The sequence below is a fragment of the Grammomys surdaster genome, unplaced genomic scaffold (assembly GCF_004785775.1).
Source record: "Grammomys surdaster isolate TR1022 unplaced genomic scaffold, NIH_TR_1.0 130, whole genome shotgun sequence".
Taxonomy (NCBI): Eukaryota; Metazoa; Chordata; class Mammalia; order Rodentia; family Muridae; genus Grammomys; species Grammomys surdaster.
In genome coordinates this window covers 9,655,913-9,676,187 of record NW_021604588.1, presented here as the reverse complement: position 1 = coordinate 9,676,187, position 20,275 = coordinate 9,655,913, and the positions used below count along the sequence as shown (strand labels likewise).

Below are 20,275 nucleotides of genomic sequence, written 5' to 3'. Positions count from 1 at the left end.
TGAAAATTAAAACCAAGAACTACAAGCCACAGAAGCAAATACTCGCAATTAACCCATTTAAACTGAGTAGAAATTCATGGATATCAGATGTGAGGCCTGATAAAATCAGGCCTGTTTAGCTGCCCTAGCCCCCAAAACCAAATGTATTCTTTTAAAATATATTTCAATTATTATTCTATGACAATTTCATACAGCATATATTGATTATATTGATTCTCCATTTCCCCCTCTAACTCCTCCCAGATCAACCCCCCAGCTCCCAGCCCCTCTCAGCCTCCGTTCCCTTTTCTTTTCGTAGCACACCAAGTCCAATTTGTGGTGCCCATTCACTAGTGGGTGTGTGGCCATCCATGCACCCTCTGGGCTCTTAAAACTGAACTCGAGACCAAGTCCTCCTAGTTCTCAACCTCTCCTCTCTTTTCTCTGGCCTCTAACTGCTTCCACTGGGAAAATGAATCTGTAAGAGAACTTGAAGTACAATTAACTTAATATACAAAAGTAAATTTCTCAATAGTAAAAGTAGTCAAGAATCCTGGCAACTTCAAATAGTGATTTCTGAAGCTTATTTTAGATAAAAAAATCTCTTTTCCTTTACCCCAACTATTTCCCCTTCTCATTAGGAACCAATCTAGTTAATATGAAAACAATATATTCCATATATATAGTACATTGCAGTTTATGAATTACTTTTATAGACATTCACTATTCCACCCTCATAAAAGTGTCCTAAGGTAATCAGAATAAAAAGCAGCTTTCTGACTTTATGGATGAGAAGTCGAAGGCCCCAAAAATACCACAGCGCCTGCCTCATTGATAAGTGCTCAAACCAGGATAGCACCAGAGATTGGGAAACTCAGGTTCTGGATCCACAGGAGGGGCTGCCACAAGCAGCAACAAGCGGCCACTTCCAAACAGCTAGAAAAGAGAGGACTAGCCATCTGCATGAGAAAGGGTGTTTGAAGCCAGCTTTTGGTGTCCTCACGATATACAGGCAGTACACTTCAAATTCCAACGCTTCATGAGAGATATAAAAAAATACAGGTAAATATTAGCAATTACTTTCATTTATGAACATGGAGGAATTTGTGATCTTTCTCAACATTGTGAGAAAAGCAAGGGCCTTCTTAGTAAAAGATCAACTCTAGTGTTAGGTGTTTATATGTACAGATGTACAGAAACAACAGCTCTGAGGGTGAGGAAAGCAGGAACCCTGGTACTCTGCTGGCAGAGTAGACATTGGTAAAACTTTTCTGGGGTTAACTTGACAGCATATCAAAATCTCAAAAACACATGTGACCCTACACTTAGTTATTACCTTTCTAATTCTCTAAAGAAACAATGGATGGTATTGATAAATAAGAGGTATTTATTAGAGTGATTAACAAGACAGATTAAAACATGGATTGGCTCAATCACAGAAAATAAAAAAGTAAACTGGAATTCATAAAACTCAGCCAGAGAAGAACATACATGGTAAGCTACATGAGGAAAATCATACTTTAAAACAATATATACAGTAGAATCATATTTGCATGACATATACATATATGTGTGTATATGTATATATATGTATAAATGTGTATGTATATGTACACATACACAAGTATGTGCCTAGGATGCTTTGCCAAATAATAATAATGATGATGACTGTAAACAGGTAGTGAAGTTTAGATGTATTTATATTTTTTCACTATTATATACTAAAATCTACAAAAGTGACTGTATTGAACGGTTTTGTGTTATTAACTTGACACAAGCTGGAGTTATCACAGAAAAAGGAGCCTCCCTTGAGCAAATGCCTCCATGAGATCCAGCTGTAAGGCATTTTCTCAATTAGTGATCAGTAGAGGAAGGCCCACTGTGGGTGGTGCCACCCTGGGCTGGTGGTCCTGGGTTCTATAAGAAAGCAAGCTGAGCAAGCCACAGGAAACAAGCCAGTAAGCAGCACCCCTCCATGGCTTACCCTTTCCTCCCCAACTTGCTTCTTGGTCCTGATGTTTTGTGCAGAAATAGAAATCCTAACTAAGACAGTGACAAAAGTAGTTTTCTACATTTCTACAACAGAATAAGTTGTTTTATACATAATTTTTTTTCTCTCTCTCTCCCTCACACACACACACACACACACACACACACTTAATGTGAATTCATTAGGTCTGTGGATAAGGATTAAATTAAGCTTAAATTCATCTGAGAGGCCTTCAGCCGTTACACATGCATACAGAAGTACATGTAAAGAATAGAGAAACAACTGCAAGGCGACACAGTCGAGATGACAGCAGCAGCAGCAGGCCAGTCTCAGTACCAGGAAATAGACGTGAGGTGAAGGGGACACAGCAATGGCTGTAATGTCCTACATGTGACTAACAGAGCATCCTTAAATAGCCACAGTTTTCAAGATGAAGTCATTTAGGCTGTTTGCAGAAAGCAATGGAGGTTTGCCTCTTTGGAAGTAAAGAATATTTCTAGAGAATAATTTGCTGCTGCAGCATAACAAAGGCAATATAAGAGCCTTGGAGAAAACTACACCTCATCAACACCCATGGAAGTTACTATAGAAACTAAAAACAGCCAGAAAAGGACAACCAAAACCTGCACACCCAGAGAAAACCTGCACACCCAGGGAATTCCACTCTTCATGCCCTAAGACCAAGTTTTGATTTTGATGAATCATGAATCACAGTAAGAAATGTACTTGCGAAATAATCAGCAATCAGCATACACCACACACACACACACACACACATGCACACACACACACAAAGAATAGATCAAATGCTAACTAACTTCATGCCACAAATGGATCAAGAGCAAATCAGATGAATGGTCACTTTGACACTTCCTTCTTTAAAATAGAAATACAAGCTACAGAATGGTTGAAATCACTGATTATTTGGAATCTAATACTAAATGCATTGCCTCTTAGATTCTCTCAAGTGCCTAGAAAGGAGAAAAGAGGAAGAAGAGAGACAGGGTTTGTGAAGTAAAGGTTTGTATCGTTCTCTACAGGAAAAAGGACCAGATTGGATAACAAAAAGGACTGCTGAGCTTCTATGAGAAAGCCTGGGATGTGGGGATGTCTCTGGCTAAGTCACAGCTATACCCATCTGAAGGCAACCTCTGGCTACGTCCCGTCCACCACGCACAAGTGCTGCGATGGCTAGAGATGAGTTAACTAGAACTCTGTGCACTGAAGCAGTGGGTGCATTAACATCATCTAAAGACTTACAAAAATGCAAATTATCAAGCCCCATTCCTAGTCAGTCATAATTTGTGGTGGTATTGGTGGATGCTAGAAGCTCTCCAAGTAATCCTGAAAGACATACCTGCTAAAACACAGAGATCTGGAAAGTATGAAATGAACTAGAAGCTGAGCCAGCAGACATCTATTACCAGACGGTCCCGGTAGGAGATGCAAGGCAGAATTCCATCGCTTGGGAGAACAGACTCCAGGATTCAGGGAGATTCAGACCCAGGTTAGTGTTGAGGCAGCACCACGTCGTTATGGGCTTGCAAGCTTGAAAAATAAAAAAGATGAACAATGCAAACTTATAAATGTTTATTCAAAATAATGTCTCATAGGGTTTTCTTAGATTCCAAATTATCCTCATTTACTTTCTGTTACATTACTCTCTAGATTGATGTCTTAGTGGCGCTAAAATGGAAATTAGGGTACTGGAAGAAAAGGGTAGAGCAGAGGCAGAAGGAACTGCTCCTAAGGAGATAAGGCGATGAAGAAAGGCGGGATGCTCAATCGCCCAAAGACTTGGACGTTCAGTAACCAGGGTCTCGGAGCCTTTCGTAGAGCCTCCGGTAACACTCACCATAGTTTGTGGATCTCAGCACAGGAAATAGGTATCTGTACACAGGAAGACAACACCACCACGAATGATCCGGTTACTCTGGCAACGCAAGCCCCGCCTTCCTCCAGCCTCTACCGGAGACTCCGCCTCGAAGCTGCTTCATTTCCATTGGTTGGGAGCAATTAGGTCCCGCCCACTCACTCAAAGACGCACCCATTGCCTCATCGCCTGGGGCAACGCGTTCCAACGAATTCACTTCCGTCTGGTTGGTAGTGACCCGGAAGTTTAAGCCTTTATACCACTTGCTTCATCTATTGGTACAGTTTTTAAAAAGTAGATATCTTCCACTTTTCGCTTTCTGAGCCGATACATAGTAGACCCTGTATTTCTTCATGGTACACACAGCACGAAGTGTTGGTTGGGCCTTGTCCTTCAGAAGAGCATTCCGGAAGTGAAACCCTGACTAATAGGAAGTGATTAGAGTGAGCGAGTAGCTAGTTGTCAAAGGCTTGGCGGGTTGGCTTCCGAATGCCACAGGAGTTTACAAGTTAGGCGGCTGCTGAGTGAGTGAAGAGCCTGAGCGGTGAACACTGAAATAAGGATATCAGAGGTAAATCCTGGAGCCGACCCGTGTGCCAGACGCGGTGGGAAGAGGGTAGTCTGGGTCGGACGTCGGCGACCATTGGTTTTGGATTTAAAGGTTGTTCTGGGAAGAGGCTTCTGACAGGGACAAACTTGGGCTCCTCTCCTCGGGAACGAGGCTGACAGTCTTAATGTTTCCACCCCCTCGCCTCTTAAACTCGGCACCCATGCCTCCCCACACCTTCACCCGGTGTTTCTTAGACCAGGACACTCGCTATTCGGCAACGCAAGGTCCCAGCTAAGTTTCTGACTTTCACATCTCAGTTCGCCATTGGATACAGTTTCAGGATACATTCCCAGGGCAAGGATTTGTGATGTTCAGGAAGGTAGACTGTGTACTGAATCGCATATATCTGAGAACAATCAGCTTTTAGGATGTGTGGTCACCTATTCTACAGTCTAGACTCCAGAGAGCACTTAAACCTATGCCTGGTTTGCCAGTATTTAACAGGTATACATTACCTCCTGTCAAAAGGAAATAATAAAGAACGTGGGTACTAAAGACAGAAACGATTAAAACATACCTTTTAAAGTAGAAGCATTCACTGAATATATTGTCATTGCTTTGATTCTTTCATCTGTATACATTTCTAGGTCTTCGGTGAAAGTCTTGGATTGAATTTTCATTACAGAAAAAATGACTACCCTTAAAAGTTTTGAAAACAAAGGTGAGTGTTTCTGTTTTGATAATAATTGGTTTGTTTTTTTGTTTGTTTGTTTGTTTGGTTGCTTTTTTTGTTTTGGGGAGGTTGTTTTTTGGGTTTATTTTGGAGTGGGAGAGTGGGATTCAAAACAGGGTTTTTCTATATAGCCCTGGCCGCCCTAGAACTCACTGGCCTTGAACTCAAAGAGATCCGCCTTGATTATCTAGTAAGGCAGGTAATACAACTGTTCATTTTATTTTTACTGTAAAATGTAACTGTCATTAGTGAAAAAAGATGTTTGTGCTACATGGATCAAGAAAAAGAATACTTGTATTTGATGTTGTCACTTGTCTGCATCCCTTAACTGCCTCTGGAGAGCAATGTGGTTTTTAGTATAGCAACAGAACTCCCTCTCAAGCATATGAGAGCACTGCCACCACAGGAGGGGCAGACCATTACTGCTAGGGCTCATCTCAAACCTTACATAAGCAATTTCATTAAAAAGTTAAAGTTGTAGACTTCTACATTAAAAATATAGCATGACAGTTTAGAAACAGATAGTAAGTAAGGCCTGGGACATTTAAATAATAAGGATGGGTGAAAATGATTCTATGAGCAAATGAAATGAAAATGCTGGGTTGAATTGGTTATACACGCATTTCTTAGTACTGTCAGGAAACCAGTATATACTGTGAAACACCAGAGGCTATGCATCATGCACAAGTGTGCACAGACATTCGACCAAGCACTTGTTTATCCAGAGCCTATAGAGCAGAGGTTCTCAGTATGTGGGTCATGACCCCACATATCAGATATTTGCATTACACATTTATGTAACAGTAGCAAAATTATAGTTATGAAGTAGCAACAAAATGTGGTGTTGGGATCACCACAACATGGGGACCTGTATAAAAGGGTCTCAGCATTTGGAAGGTTGAGAACCTTTGGACTAGAGGAAAGGTCTGGGTATCACCTTCATAAAAGTTAATATGATTGTCTATAGCATATTCTTCTAATGTAATAGCTAAACTTTACTAGGTGATAATGGTGACACTGAAAGAATACTAAAGCTGGACCTTGTGACACAGGCTTGTAATTCCAGCTCTTTGAGAGGCTAAGACAGGAGGATCACAAGTTCTTACCCTGTTTGGGCTGCAGAGTCAGTTCAAGGCTAGCATGGGCAACTAGGGTGATCCTGTCTCAAAACTGTAAAACAAGGGCTGTGATAAAGCTTTGTGCTAGACTGCTTGCTTGCTGTGCTCAGACCTAGCTTCATTCCCAGCTGCTGCCCGATGTACGCCAAAAGAATACTGTCTTAAAATTTACTGAGAGACATCCTCAGTTTGCCAGTTTATTGTTTAATTTGCATATGTTCAGGGAGTCTGTCCGACTGTAGTGTAAAGGAGCTATGAATTAATGTTCTAATGTAGAAGGGAAAGCTGAGTTGTTTTGGAAGTTTTTCCCTAAATGTTTAAATGAAGTCTAGGTATGTGTTCATAGAGTAATAAACTCATTAATTAAACATTTACTTTTCTTCTTTATGCCGTGCACATTTCCTTAGCTGGTAAGATGAGCTTGTAAAAGTATCTGTAACTGAAGGAGCTTCCAGTAGTCCAGCCTGGAAGAGACTCAGATTCTTCTGAAATGCTATAGCACTTAGAGTATTCTCCCAGCCCCAGGGATAGAAGGATGGTGAAGCCCATGATGGGGCTAGGATTGTACCACACCTGCCTATGGAAACTTAGTATTATTTTGGCTCATGAGTTTGATGTTCTGCCTGTGCCCAGTCATGTGACTTAAAAGTCCTTCTGCTCATACATTTACACTGTCATTAGTAAGAAAAATATTTGTTCAGTGATAGCCTCTAATCATGCTCTTTTTCTTCCAGAATCTAAAACAAAAATTGGTAAATTGTCACCCTCAGACCACTTGAAAAAGTTTGCAGTCAGTTTGAGGATTATAAACAGTGTCTAAATCCATGTAAATCAGGTGTTATCCTGAATAAAATAGATTCTGTTTTTCTTATTACCTACTTAACAAAAAATGTTTTTGCCATTACAAGAAAAAAAAATGGTTTTGTTTTCTCATGTAAGTACCTAGAAACTTTCTTCAGTTTGACTTAATCATTCCAAAACCTACAATCTTTCCCTCCAGCCCTTTACCAAAGTTGTTCACCAGCGCCTGTGTAGAAAGTAGACTAGTGACCTTGCTGGTTCTTCACCTTTCATCAGTCAAGGGAAAGCCAGGATGGAAAAGCCACAAACCTTCCATTTGTTTTAACTGATCAATGCATGATCACAGGTGAAAAGAAAGGAGTGATCAGGGATGCGAGTGGTTCCCTCAAGGAATGGAGAGCCAGGATTGGTGGTTTGCTTTGCTCAGCATCATTCATAATTTCAGAGCTGACGCCAGAGGTTTTTGTCTTCTCACTTGAAAGATGTAATTATTCATGACTGTGCTCTGAATTGCCTAGTACATATGTAATAAAGGTTTCTGTGTGTGTCACAGGGAAAAAGGGAATTATGAAAGGTAAGAAAATGCAAAGCCTCAGCTCTGCCTGCTTACCCGCATGTTAGCAAGAGCTGGTGAGTTATTTCTGGTAGCCATGAGTTCTTAGTAAGTAGACCAGTTTAAATAAAGTTAAGAGTAAATTGGAATTGAAAGTTGGTTCCACTTCTTGACTGGAATTTTATTTTGTTTGAAAAGAAATATCTGTCAAATACATTGTTTCTTTGCCTTCCAAAAGACTTTGCGATTTGTCCTCAAATTTCTATTATTTGGAGTTCCTTTATTTAATTTTCTCTTATAAAGAGCATTATTTAAACTCCTAGGTCAACTATGTTATGACTTGCCTAGGAATCCATTTTGACTTGAACCATAACCAAGTATCCTACCTGCTTCTTATTGGCCAATCTCAGTGGGCTGGAACAGAGTTACTTTAGTGGTGACTATTTTTGTTTTTGTTAACTTATAGTTAACACATAGTTCTACACTCTTAAATACCAGAAATAGACAACAAACAACAGATTAGATAAAATTAGACAAGCCTATTAAGAATATGAAAACTAGTCAAACATAGTGCTATGTGAAAAGGCAGGGGCAGGAAGCATCCAGACTGAGGGTGTCGGGACTGCATGTCAGCTTTGTGGCCAAGTTCAGTTACATAATAAGGCTCTGTCTACACACACACACACACACACACACACACACACACACACACTTCTTTATTTTTAATCTTATCAAATGAAAATGTCTTATATTCCAGTGACATCATTTTAACACTATCATAAGAGAAAGTCAGAATTATATTTTATGATATTAAGTAAACTTTCTTTGGACAATGTTTTACCAGGTGCCATAGTTGTTATAAGCCTCTTCCAGGCAGCCTGGCTGGTTTCTGTTTTTTCGAGGCTGGTCTGATCTCCTCAGAGATCTTTGCAGCTAGCCTCCTGAGAGTGACTGTAGGCCTTTATTGTTTACTATAGGAATGGAGGGGCCTAGTGAATCTTGTCATTTTCTGGGACTTCCTGGAGCTGTTTTGAGTTGTTTACTTCTGGTTTAAGGAGCTTCCCTGCAGGAGGGAGTATTTCAGTCTGAGAGGAAACTGGTACATGACACGTAGTCCTGGTGGCTTTTTATCATTTCTTTTGGCAATTGTCCTCCATTTAACATCTTTGTTAGGCATCCTTACTTCGACCCCAATCCGAGGAGCGGGAGATGGAATGGAAACAGAGGAGCCCCCTAAGTCTGTTGAAGTCACCCATGGAGTCCAACCCATAAATCAACATGTCATTCCGAGTTCACGTAAGAAAGTCCCCTCAGATAGCCCGGGTGTTCTTCAGCTGGGGAAGATTCTTAATGAAAGAACAGTGGAAGTTGAAGCTGTCAGAATATTTGTTCCCAAAGCTGCTATCACTCATGACATCCCCACCAAGAACACAAAGGTTAAGTCCCTAGGACATCACAGAGAAGAGCTCCACAATCAGGCAGAGGTGGTCACAGATCCGAGGAAGGAACTCTCAGAAGTAAAAAAGGTTTTGGAAAAGCTCAAGAATTCTGAAAGGAGGCTACTTCAGGACAAAGAAGGCCTTTCAAATCAGCTCAGAGTACAGACAGAGGTAAGCACAGCCTGTAGCTTCAGTGAGTTCTGTCTGATCTTTACCTCTGGCCCTTTTAATCCCATGCTAGCAAACCACATTTTTTCAGAAATGTCATTTGTCATAGGTTGTTATTTCTCTAAATACTTCCTCTTTTAATTTCTCCTTCTGCCATAGGGCCTCTAGGAAGAGTTTATTATGGGAAAGTATACTGTAAGCATGATGGAGGTAGAGGTCCGAGAGCTTTAGACAAGACTGCCTCTGTGCTACAACAGTAGGTTACATCTGTAAAAGGACCAAGGCAGTCTTTGCCATCGACAAATTAGCAGTCCTTGTTTTAAGAGTTCATTCCTGATACTTGGGGGTGGGAGATAAAATAAGTTACTGAGTCTTCATTAGAAATTAATAAGACTCTATAGTGTTCAGTTGTGTTACTTCAATCTTTGCAGCTTAATAAAATTGCTTTAACTCTCCCTTATTTCTGTTTAACCTTTACATCTTTGTGTTGTTGTTGTTGTTGTTGTTGTTGTTAGTGTGTGCTGTATGTGGAAGGTGAGGGGACTCTGGCCAGCTTGCACATGGTGAGCATGGCTCTGGCAGGCCTTGCCCTTCTCATGCATTGCCTCTGCTTTGCTAAAAATTGTTAGATTACATTTCTAAAGCTAGCCACCAAAGTCCGTTTTCTTATTTGTACATGTCCTCCTCCTGAGTCTGACTACCAAGGTCCAGCTATCAATGCCCCCTTTGGCTTACCTAATTAATATGCCCAATCAAAATGAAATGTCTCATGCTAACATGAGGTTTGCCCATGTACCTTATAAACCACCATTTTCTTATGTGCCACATATGTCTCCTCTCTACCCGGAGACAGTCCTTTGTCTCCCTCCAGGACAGATACTCACCTCCCTCTCCCTTGATCCCTTCTCCTTTCTTGTCCCCTATCTCCTGTCTTTGTCTCTTATTTCCTGTCCTTTGTCCTGCTGGGGCAAATAAATTTTTGTGCTGAGAACTTGGTCTTGGGGTCCTGAGTCTGTACTTTTCCTAACAGAGGGGAGTCATTCTGCTTCACAAGAAAAACTTACATGGAACCCACTTGGGTTCAAGAGTTACACTCAGATCAGGTTGTCAGGCCTTCATAGTGAGCTCTACCCACTGAGCCATCTATATAGCCCAAAACTACATCTTTTTGGAAGAAGATTGTGTTTGTAACATAATGACTAGTGGTACTTATCCAAGAGAAACTTCATGAATTTAATATATTTTAATATACTTAATTAATTTCTAAGTACAAAATAGTATATATTTATTTGTAAACATTTTAGAGGATTCAGAAAGAAGAGACTAGGGAAATGGCTTAGTGGGTAAGAATGCTGACTGTCAAGCGTAGACACTTGAGTTCAAATCTCCAACACCCATCTAAAAAGCCTGTCATAGCCAGACACACCTCTCCTGTCAGTTCTAGACTGTTGGGGTGGAGGCCAGGACAGGATTTCTGGTGCTTGCTAGCCTCCAGCCTACCTACGTTTCATTGACGGACCCTGTCTCAAGGAAGTCAGATATAGGGACACTGATGTCCTCTTTAGCCTCCACATGTGTGGGTACACACACACACACACACCATTTTTAAAAGATTAAAACAAAAATTCAGAAAGACAGTAAAAATGGTAACACCTAAAATTATTGTCCATCTATAAGTACATAACTGCCCATATAAGTTCATCTTGTCTTAGTTATGGTATTTTTCTTTTCTTAATTTATTCTTTTTATTGAAAATAGATTTCTGTTTTGCATAATATATCCTGATTACAGCTTCCCCTCCCTGTACTCCTCTCATTTCGTCCTCTCCTCCCTTTTGCATCACTATCCACCCCTTTTCTGTCTTCTCATTAGAAAACAAACAAGCCTTTAAGGAATAAGAATAAAATATAAGACGAAAACTAACACATTGGAATAGGATCTAAAGGACACAGAAATAGATTGTCTGTCATAAATTTGGCTACATTCAAATCTGTGACATTTCTTAAGCTTGGCTGTCTCCTTCATCCTAGATAAATCGTGAGTTAAAAAAGTTGCTCGTGGCTTCTGTTGGGGATGACCCGCAGTATCACTTTGAACGTCTAGCCCGGGAGAAGAACCAGCTCATCTTAGAAAATGAAGCACTAGGTCGGAACACAGCCCAGCTTTCCGAACAGCTCGAACGGATGTCAATACAGTGTGATGTTTGGAGAAGTAAATTCCTTGCAAGCAGGTATTCTTCTGTTAGAAATAGTATCTCCTTCCCCATTAGTTTTCTGTCTGTCACCATTTTGATACATAACACAAAGTAATAGTGAAAATTTCTGACTTAAGATTATCAGAGAGCTTCATACATTATTTAATGTGTAGCACTCCCCCTCTGGAGGGCCATACCATCTCCTAGAGCGGTGATACAAGGTCCCCCTTTATTCTTGAATCACTGTTACTACAGAAAATAAAACACAGCTGTAAAATTAAATATAGAAATATTGTGGTCAGAAAAAGCAAAAGTAGACCCTCCCCCTCCCCTTTCTCCTCTTGCCCCTCCTGTACCCTCTCCCTCCTCCTCCCCCTCTCCCTCCTACTTCCTAGGACAGTCTTCTCCTCCCAGTGTGTCTGTTCTTTTAGCTCCTTTATCCATGTAAAGAGCTTCTTAAGCTCCTTCTCCTCACATAGGAGAGAAAACTGTGTCATCTTATGGCCTATCTGGTGAGGCAAACGTTAACGTATGTAAAAAGCCGCAAGGCTATGGAGTCCAGGCCTCAGAGCACGCCAGTCCTGGGAAGCTCTGCTGTGTATCTTGGCTCCTCATCTGTTCATCCTCTCTCCACTCAGCTTTTCACAGGCCTTAAAATTTGCCTCATCAGATACTCAAAAAGTATCTTCTGGAGAAAACAAAAAGCAGGGTGTAGAAAGTTTTGTGATAAATGTTTGCTTCTAATAAACACTTTCCATATATTTATTTTTCACACATTCATGTTGAAATATGCTAAATTTATTTTTTGAAAAAATAAGAAATTTGTCTATATAAAAGGAAAATGAGCTCATTTTAGGGGGGAAAGACTAGTTTGTTTTATAGAAACTTTTCAGTATTTTGCTGACAGGAAAATATAATTGAGTAGTAAGAAAATCATTTATTTTTCTTTCCCTTTCTATTTCTTATAGTTAGAAGTGGCTACTTAGTAATTGTAAACTGACACATTTAGAGTAGCATTGGTGTAACTTCAAGTCACTATATAAAAAGTTAAGTACTGTTCTGTCATTTCCAAATATTTCAACTGCTCCTGCTTCAGAAGCTCTGAATGTTAAAATGTGCTCATTTAAAATGCTGGAATTGTAAAGCAGTCCGAGTGGGTAGCATCTTGTTGTCAGCTTTTGAAACTAACAATCACAAAAAAGCAAAGTTCTATGTGCTGTGTTACCATGGGAGAACTGGATGTGAGTTTTCATCTTTTTCAGGGTAATGGCCGATGAATTAACAAACTTCAGGGTAGTTTTACAGCGTCAGAACCGAGATGCCCAGAGCGCTATACAAGATCTCCTGAGTGAACGAGAACAGTTTCGTCAGGAAATGATGTCTACCCAGAAGTAAGGCACTTATTCTCATTCCAAACTCCTCTTTTGTCTCCTGTGGTGTTTGCTATTATGAAAGGCTTTGTTTGAGTGAGTGTTTGAGTGTGGCCACATTTGTTAACATGCTGACTACTGTATAATGTAAGTCTCACTTTAAAATAGATGCCCTGAGAGGAAGTAACCCTAAACACAGAAAGGATGGTGCTACATCTTACATTGCTAATAGGGAAAATAATAATTACATCTGTAAGTAAGGGTGTTCTGCATTTAAAAGCAGTTCCTGAGTGTGGTTATGGTGGTTTGTGTAGTTTTGCTAGAAGCCAAGTGTCTTAGTCATGACCATGGCAACTCTTATAAAGGAAACATTGAATTGAGGCTGGCTTACAGTTTCAGTGGTTTCGTCCATTATTGTCATGCAAGAATCATGGCAACATACAGGCAGACTTGGAGAAGGAGCTGAGAGTACTACATCTTGATCCTCAGGCAGCAGGAGACTATGTGCCACACTGGGTGGGCATAGCTTGAGCTTCTAAGACAAAGCTCACCTCCACAGTGACACACTTCCTCCATCAAGGCCTCCAACAACCTCCTAATAGTGCCACTGTCTATGGACCAAACATGCAAACACATGAGTCTGTGGAGGCTGTACCTATTCAGACTGCAACACCAAGTGACACATTTGTTTTTCCCATGGGAGAGCTTTTGGAAGTCTTTGTAGTATTAGAACATGTCTACATATCTTTACATTCCAGTACTAACAAGCTTAAATCTTTAAAGAAAATAATAATAATAAATAAACAAATGGGCAGTATTCCTTAAAAAGACTTTGTATTTTTACGTAGCTGAATAATTAGCATTCAATTATATGAGAAATTAGAAGAATAAAGCATAATATATCAAAGTACAAGCATTTTTAGAAACAATTAAGGCAGTGCTTCAAGAGAAATGCTTGTTTGAGGGTGGCCATGATAGTGCATACCTATAATTCAGGACTTGGGAGCTGAGGCTGAAGTACCTGAATTCCAGGCCAGTCTGGGCAATGCAGTAAGATCATATCTTTATGGAGATATGAATAAAGGGAAGTTTATTTGGGGAAATGAGAAAAGTCTCATTAGTAATTTAAGTCACTACTTCAAGAAAAAATAATAAATAAATAAATAAATACAAATTCAACCCAAACTAAACAGAAGTGAGAAGGAATACTAATGATGATAGCTAAAACAATTTTTTGATGATACTTTTTTAAAAAGATAAAATGAAGAAATGTCTAGCATGAAGTGGCAGTTACAAAGCCTGCGTGGGTCTGTGCTAAGTCCTCTGCATACATGCTGTGGTTGTTTAGCTTGGGGTTTTTGTTGAACTCCTAACAATGGGTGTGGAGGTGTCTCTGCCTCTTTTGCCTATTCTTGGACCCCTCTCCTACTGACTTGCCTCATTCAGCCTTGATATAAGGAGTTGTGCCTAGTCTTACTGCATCTTGTTATTACTGTGTCTGGTTGATGACACCACTGGGAGGCCTGGTGTTTTCTGAAGGGAAACAGAAGAATAGTGAATCTGGGGGAGAGGAGAAGTGGTGGTGGGGGAACTAGGTAGAGAGGAGGGAAGGGAGGCTGTGGTTGGTTTGTATTATATAAGAGAAGAATAGATAAATAAGGGGAAAAAATGCCTAGCCAGTAAACTAAAGAAAGATGGAATATGTTAAGTATTAGGAATGAAAGCCTGCACACAATACATTGGGTAGACATAGCAAAGACAGTAAGGGAATGTTATTGATACGTCTAGCCAATCAAGTCAGTGATTTACATAAGCTCCATAAAGACGTTACTGAGTTTACTTAAGGGCAGGCATAGGTGGGCTGGAGAGATGGTGCAGCAATTAAGAGTGTGTACTACACTTGCAGAGCATCTGAGGTCAGCACCACGTGAGACATTGTATCACCACTTGCAACTTGAGCTCCAGGAGATCTGATACCCTCTTCTGGCCTCTGTGGGCACCTACACTCATGCACACACGCGCACACACACACACACACACACACAAATAATTTTAAAATAAAGCAATTGAACTTGTAGTTAAAAACCAACATGTGAAGGAAATTCTAGCCCAGATGGATCCACCAAATGCTAATAAACATCTAAGGAAGAACAAAACACAATTGCGCACAAATTCTTCTAGAGCATAGAAGGAAAGGAAACAATTTTCAAATCATTTTTGGGGCAAGCATTATAACAAACTAGAGACATAAGCAAAAACCTGTAGACTTTCTGTCTTTAGTGAACATAGACAGAAAAATCCTTAATAGAATGTTAGCAAATCAAATCCAACAATACAGAAAATCATTTACAATAATGACCAAGCAGAGTTAACTACAGATATGGGAGATGGACTTAACATTCAGACATCCACAAGTGCTAAAACTCTGAAATACACTAATATCTGTAATTTCTATACCAATATATGATTACACTGAACTATACTACTTCATTCATGGCTTTCAGGTAACAATGTAGTATATTAACAAGTGTCTTCTGTCCTATAACCTATGTGACCAGATGTCCTGAACCTTGAAATATGAGCAAAGATGTTAAATGACTTCTGAAATATGTTGCTCACTTATTTTCTCTTGCTGGTTCTTATATTTTGTCTTTTTATCAGTGTTCATTGTTCATGTGTGTTCTGTGCAGGGTTTTGGAAGAACTCTTGATCTCCTTACAGTGGGGGAGAGAGCAGGCATACTCCCCTTCCACACAGCCCCACAGCACGACAGACCTAGCACTCACAAACCATGGGCTGGCAGAAGCAATACATGCTCATCTGTTGGGGAATGTTGGCATTAGCCATCAAAAGAAGATTCCAGCAACAGTAGAGTTCTGCAGTACCCCAGCTGAGAAAATGGCTGAAAAGGTAACATTTTCTCTTCCGTGCACTGTGGCACGTGTTCTTGGAGCTGCGAGATTGTATTCACCCCTTACTGAAAACTGTGTTATGCTTGGCATTCAGAGTTTTGAAATGTAGATCTTAAACTTGTTTTCTGTGTTAATAAGCTCGTGGTCTTAGAGAAAATTCCTCCTCTGACTCTTAAATTTCCAAATGTCACTACTCTATTCTAAGGAGGAAAATATAATAGTTTTAAAAGAAGTTAGCTATCAGATCATTTTTTATTCATTTTCTTATAAAAGTATTCTGTAGAAATTTTATCTTAGTAAATTATAGATCACATCAGAAGTGATCTAAGATTATTTAATTTCCACATACAGATGGTAGAGACACTGAGTACTACAGAATAAATAAACCAAGTACTTATCGTCCTCGTTGAACTCAAGGACTGCGTAGGTAACCTGTCACATAGCAAGTTTACCTCCATTAAAGCCTCAGAACCCAGCTCCCATAGTCCATCAGCCTGTTATGAACTAGAACCCTTCTGCTATTAAATGTTCACTAGTACTCTGTGGGACCTGTGATCACAGGCTCGTTTTAGCTCGCTCTGTTCATGATTACTTTTCTGTTTCCCCATTGGTCATATCATTATTTTAATTCCTTTGAGCTATACATCTTTTTCCCTGTCTCATTAGCGTGCTTTCCTGGCTTCTCTTTTTCTCTGTCTTTGCTAGTTTTCATTCCTAAGTACCTGTCCCCATATTCTTCTCCCAGCTACCCAGAATCCAAAGTTTATGTCAGTTTAACTATTTCTCTTCTTCTGGTACTTCTTAGATTACTACTTCCTGTTCAGCGTATGACTTTGATTCCTAATTCATATACATTTCTCTCCCAGGAAAAAGTGTCTCTTACTTAGCTCTTATAGTATCTTGTTATTTTGTAATTCTCCCTCTAAAATTACTTAAAGGCTGGAGAATATGTCTTACTATGTTTCCTCATGAGCTAGTATAATGTTGCACATAGTAGGTACTCAGCTACTTACTAAAAGGATTGGTACCTAAAAAGTAAACTCCTCAGAGCCTGTTTGTTCTTTCCTACTATTTCCTTGTTGGGAAGTTACATCATGGTGTATCAGTTGTTGGCAGTATCTTTGAGTGTAGTTGGCTTTTCCCTCTTCAACAGACACTTCTCTGCCTCGGTTTCTGTAACTAACCTCCACCTTCTCGTCGTCTCTGCTCTCTGCTTCATTGTGCAGTACTGGGTGTGCTTCAGGCCTGGTCTAGATCTACTTGTTCTTCTGCTGCCTTACTCATCACATTCCCTCACGGAACAAGACTGACAACCTCTTCTCCATGCAGGCTCCACGACCTTCCAGCCTAGTTACTTCAGGAGCTGTCCTGTCGGAGACAAATGCAGTAACGTAGTCTCTGGTCCTCATCCATCTGCTTTCATGCCACCTCTTTCCATCCTCCATGCTGGGTTACAGGAGCTCCGCAAGACTTAAAACCCTTCCCCGTCATCTTCAGGCTAAAATCTAGAAGGCTTTCTGCCATATCTCAGTCTCCCACTGAATTCCCTTAGCATTTTATTTTTTACTTTAAACATCCATAATATCATAGCATATGCCGTACTTGGAAACCATTCTTTTCCCATCATAGTTTACAAGAAACATTACTTTCTGTCTTTGCTTGTCATCTCTGAATGCTGAATTTTAAACGTATAGTTAGCAAAGGGAAGTCCTAAAGTAGTGCAGTAGCTCTTACATGAGGCCAAGATGCTTTAAACAGGAGCCAGGGCGTCTTGGATATGCTGTTAACTTCGAAGAGGGAACAGTCTGCAGAGGGTTTGAGGGCAGGGAGCAAGCCTGGGAGTGCCTTTGAGTAGTGCGACTGTAGGAAAGGGAGCCAGAGCCTGCCCTTCCCTGCTGCTTCTGTCAGAGTAGCTGAGCAGTCACAGTACCTGCCACCTTTAAAACATGACGCTGCTAACATGATTAGTTTCAGAATCTGAACTTGAGAAATAAGAGCTGGTAACCAAAAGGTTCTTGTTGTCCTGTTGTTCAACCCAAGGCCTCCTCTCCTGCTTTGAGTCTCAGTAGAGGAAACAGGAGAAGCCAGGACCAAGGAAGAAGTGAGAGAACAAAGTATTGTGAACATAGTTGTTAGCATAAAATATTATCTATAATTGAAAAAGGGAGAAATGAAGGGCCATTTATTTTACCATAAATAAAAACAGCATTTCCACAGAAGAATGGCATTATAATCCTTATAAACAATTGAATTGAATGAAAAGCAGGGAGTGCTTTTTGGCTAAAACTGAAAATTGATATCATATGATGTAGAATTTATAAATCTTAATTTTTCTGTTTTTTTCCTTGTATAGATATCTGTAAAAGAGTATTAGTTTATAATTACTAAATTGTTATAACTAGGCATCATTGCTGAATTTATAGCATTTTGGAAGAAAGGGTAAATTCAAATTCATTCAGATATTATTTTTTATGCTAGCTCCATAAAACTCCATGAAACTATAGGTTGTGATGTACTGGTGAAACCCAAGGCCTTCACAGCACATGCTGCGCCCACCTGATGTGACCTCTCATTTGTCTTAGGTTCTGCGGATTTTGGATCCAGTTGCCTGTACAGAAAGCTCTCCAGACAGCCCATTTGCTGAATCTTCACCAACCACATTACTCACTACAAAGAAAAATATTGGACGTTTCCATCCCTATACGAGATATGAAAACATAACTTTCAATTGCTGCAATCACTGCCAGGGAGAGCTCATTGCTCTGTAGTCTGTGGTCTACTGGAGGCATGCTTAGTACCCCACAGTCGTTATTTGGGAGCCCGGATTATTAAGATGCTAGAAATAAAATCAATTCATCTTTATATAATACATACCCATAAAACTATTTCATCTACTGAATTCCAGATTATTTTTCTTAACAAATATCTCAGGGTAAAAAAGTGAAGCTTTGTAGATATATTTAAAGTACAAAATACTTCCCAGTACATAGTATTTATGCTAAAAACCTAAAAGATTTTATAACTTTCTTTTAGGCCCTATATTATTATTCTGTGTTATATATTTTATATAAACTATGAACGGGTTTCATTTTGGTGCATAAAACAAAACCAGGCAAACTACAGCCATGCGTTGTAAAGGGATGTGGCCATGTCCATCCTTTACCACTGTCTAGGCTGCTTTACTGTACAGCAGCAGAGTCCAGTGTGTGGCTAACAAAGTCCATCCCTTTATAGAGCAAGTCTTCTGGTGTAGCTGGGGAACAGGAAAAAGGGATTTGCAGTCCCTTTATGGTCACATTGTGGGTATACAAGAGGCCTTCAGAAACACTGAGGTAAAGGGTCAATCTTTCTAAACAATATATTATGAAAATAAAAAAGTATTTTAGAGCTACAACAAATACTTCAACAAGTGTTCCATGCTGTTTGGTTTTGGCAGGGTGTTCTGTCTTTGCACGGTTACAGTTTGACAAAGGAAACAGATTCATAAGTACCAACAACAGGAGAACTAGTTTGCTAATAGAATGATGGAAAATGATCTTCTGGGGGGGAAATGTAGTCCATCAATTTATATATATTATTAAATATATTGTTGTATAATATATCATAAGATACTCATTTATTTACCTTTAAATATTCACAAAAATCTTCATCAAAAAATTATACCAAATTTTACAAATTAGTGGGAGCAGTGCCTAGCAGAGAAATCTTCAAAAGGCAGATCTGGTCAGATCAAAGTGGACTTTGGTGTCAAAACCTACTGCCTTTGTCTGACTCATCTGAGCCATCTTTATAGCTTTAAATGGCAATAAAGTTTCTATTTCTTTGTGGTTATTCCCTTTTCCTTTCAGAATAACATAATTTGGCTTCAGTCTCCATGGGGCTGTTACTGTTTTTGCTGGTTTGCTACCTTTTCCTTTCTTAGAAATGGAAATTTTCATGACATTGACTTGATTATGATTTCTTTTGTATAACAACAAAAGCACAAGAAATGAAAAAATGAATTTCACCTAAATTTAAAATATTCATGCACTGAGGTACACGTAGCTCTAAGAATGGGAGGGAAAAAAAGAATAAATTATACATCTGAGAAATGGCCAGAAGATACAAAGAACTGCAATTCAACAACCAAAAAACCTACACAGTTATAACTGGGCAGAGGCTGAAGGGATGCCTCCATCTATAGAATACTGCCTATGACATGAGACCCCAAGCCCAGATCTCCAAGCACTCATAGAAAACACTGGGTGCAGCAGTGCTTATCTGTAACCCCAGCCAGCACACTTGGAGCAGAAACGGGTGAGTGGAGTTCATTGACCAGTCTCCAGCTGAATTGATGAGCTCCAGGGTAAATGGGAAATCCTGTCTCAAACATTAAGGTGGAGGGTGATAAAGGAAGACACCCAGTACATAAGCCTCTGTTCTTGGCAGGCATGTGTATACACTCTATGTGTGCCATACATACTTGAAAAATGAGCAAGTTACTAAGTAGTTACCTAAAATATTGCATATATATTTGTATATACACACAAATAGCAAATAAGCTTACCAGAAGATTGTCAGCATCAGTAATGCATGAAGTGCAGTCATTACCATTT

At 39.7% G+C, this 20,275-nt stretch overlaps 2 protein-coding genes across 4 annotated transcripts in view; one reads left to right on the top strand and one right to left on the bottom strand.

The window, feature by feature from the left end:
- The window catches only part of Nme7 (NME/NM23 family member 7), a 137,737-nt gene extending 133,830 nt beyond the window's left edge, over window positions 1-3,907 (bottom strand). For 2 of the 3 annotated variants that reach the window (XM_028758621.1, XM_028758627.1), the window contains exons 1-2: window positions 3,825-3,907; window positions 3,327-3,517 (exon numbers count right to left, since the gene is read on the bottom strand). The gene's annotated coding sequence lies outside the window, so the exon portion shown is untranslated. The remainder of the gene's footprint in view (window positions 1-3,326; window positions 3,518-3,824) is intronic. The other variant, XM_028758634.1, reaches the window with a different exon arrangement.
- Window positions 3,908-4,219: 312 nt separating this feature from the next.
- Blzf1 (basic leucine zipper nuclear factor 1) lies at window positions 4,220-19,507 on the top strand. Its single transcript, XM_028758990.1, has 7 exons — window positions 4,220-4,413; window positions 5,040-5,113; window positions 8,771-9,207; window positions 11,235-11,434; window positions 12,661-12,789; window positions 15,459-15,678; window positions 18,263-19,507. The coding sequence occupies exons 2-7, from the start codon at window positions 5,083-5,085 to the stop codon at window positions 18,446-18,448; spliced, it is 1,203 nt and encodes a 400-aa protein (XP_028614823.1). The 5' UTR covers window positions 4,220-4,413; window positions 5,040-5,082; the 3' UTR covers window positions 18,449-19,507.
- Window positions 19,508-20,275: the final 768 nt, after the last annotated feature.

Coding starts and splice junctions, on each gene's coding strand:
- Blzf1 (XM_028758990.1), top strand. CDS start 5,083: ATGACTACCCTTAAAAGTTTTGAAAACAAAG. Junction 5,114..8,770: donor TAAAAGTTTTGAAAACAAAG/GTGAGTGTTTCT, acceptor CATCTTTGTTAG/GCATCCTTACTTCGACCCCA. Junction 9,208..11,234: donor AGCTCAGAGTACAGACAGAG/GTAAGCACAGCC, acceptor CCTTCATCCTAG/ATAAATCGTGAGTTAAAAAA.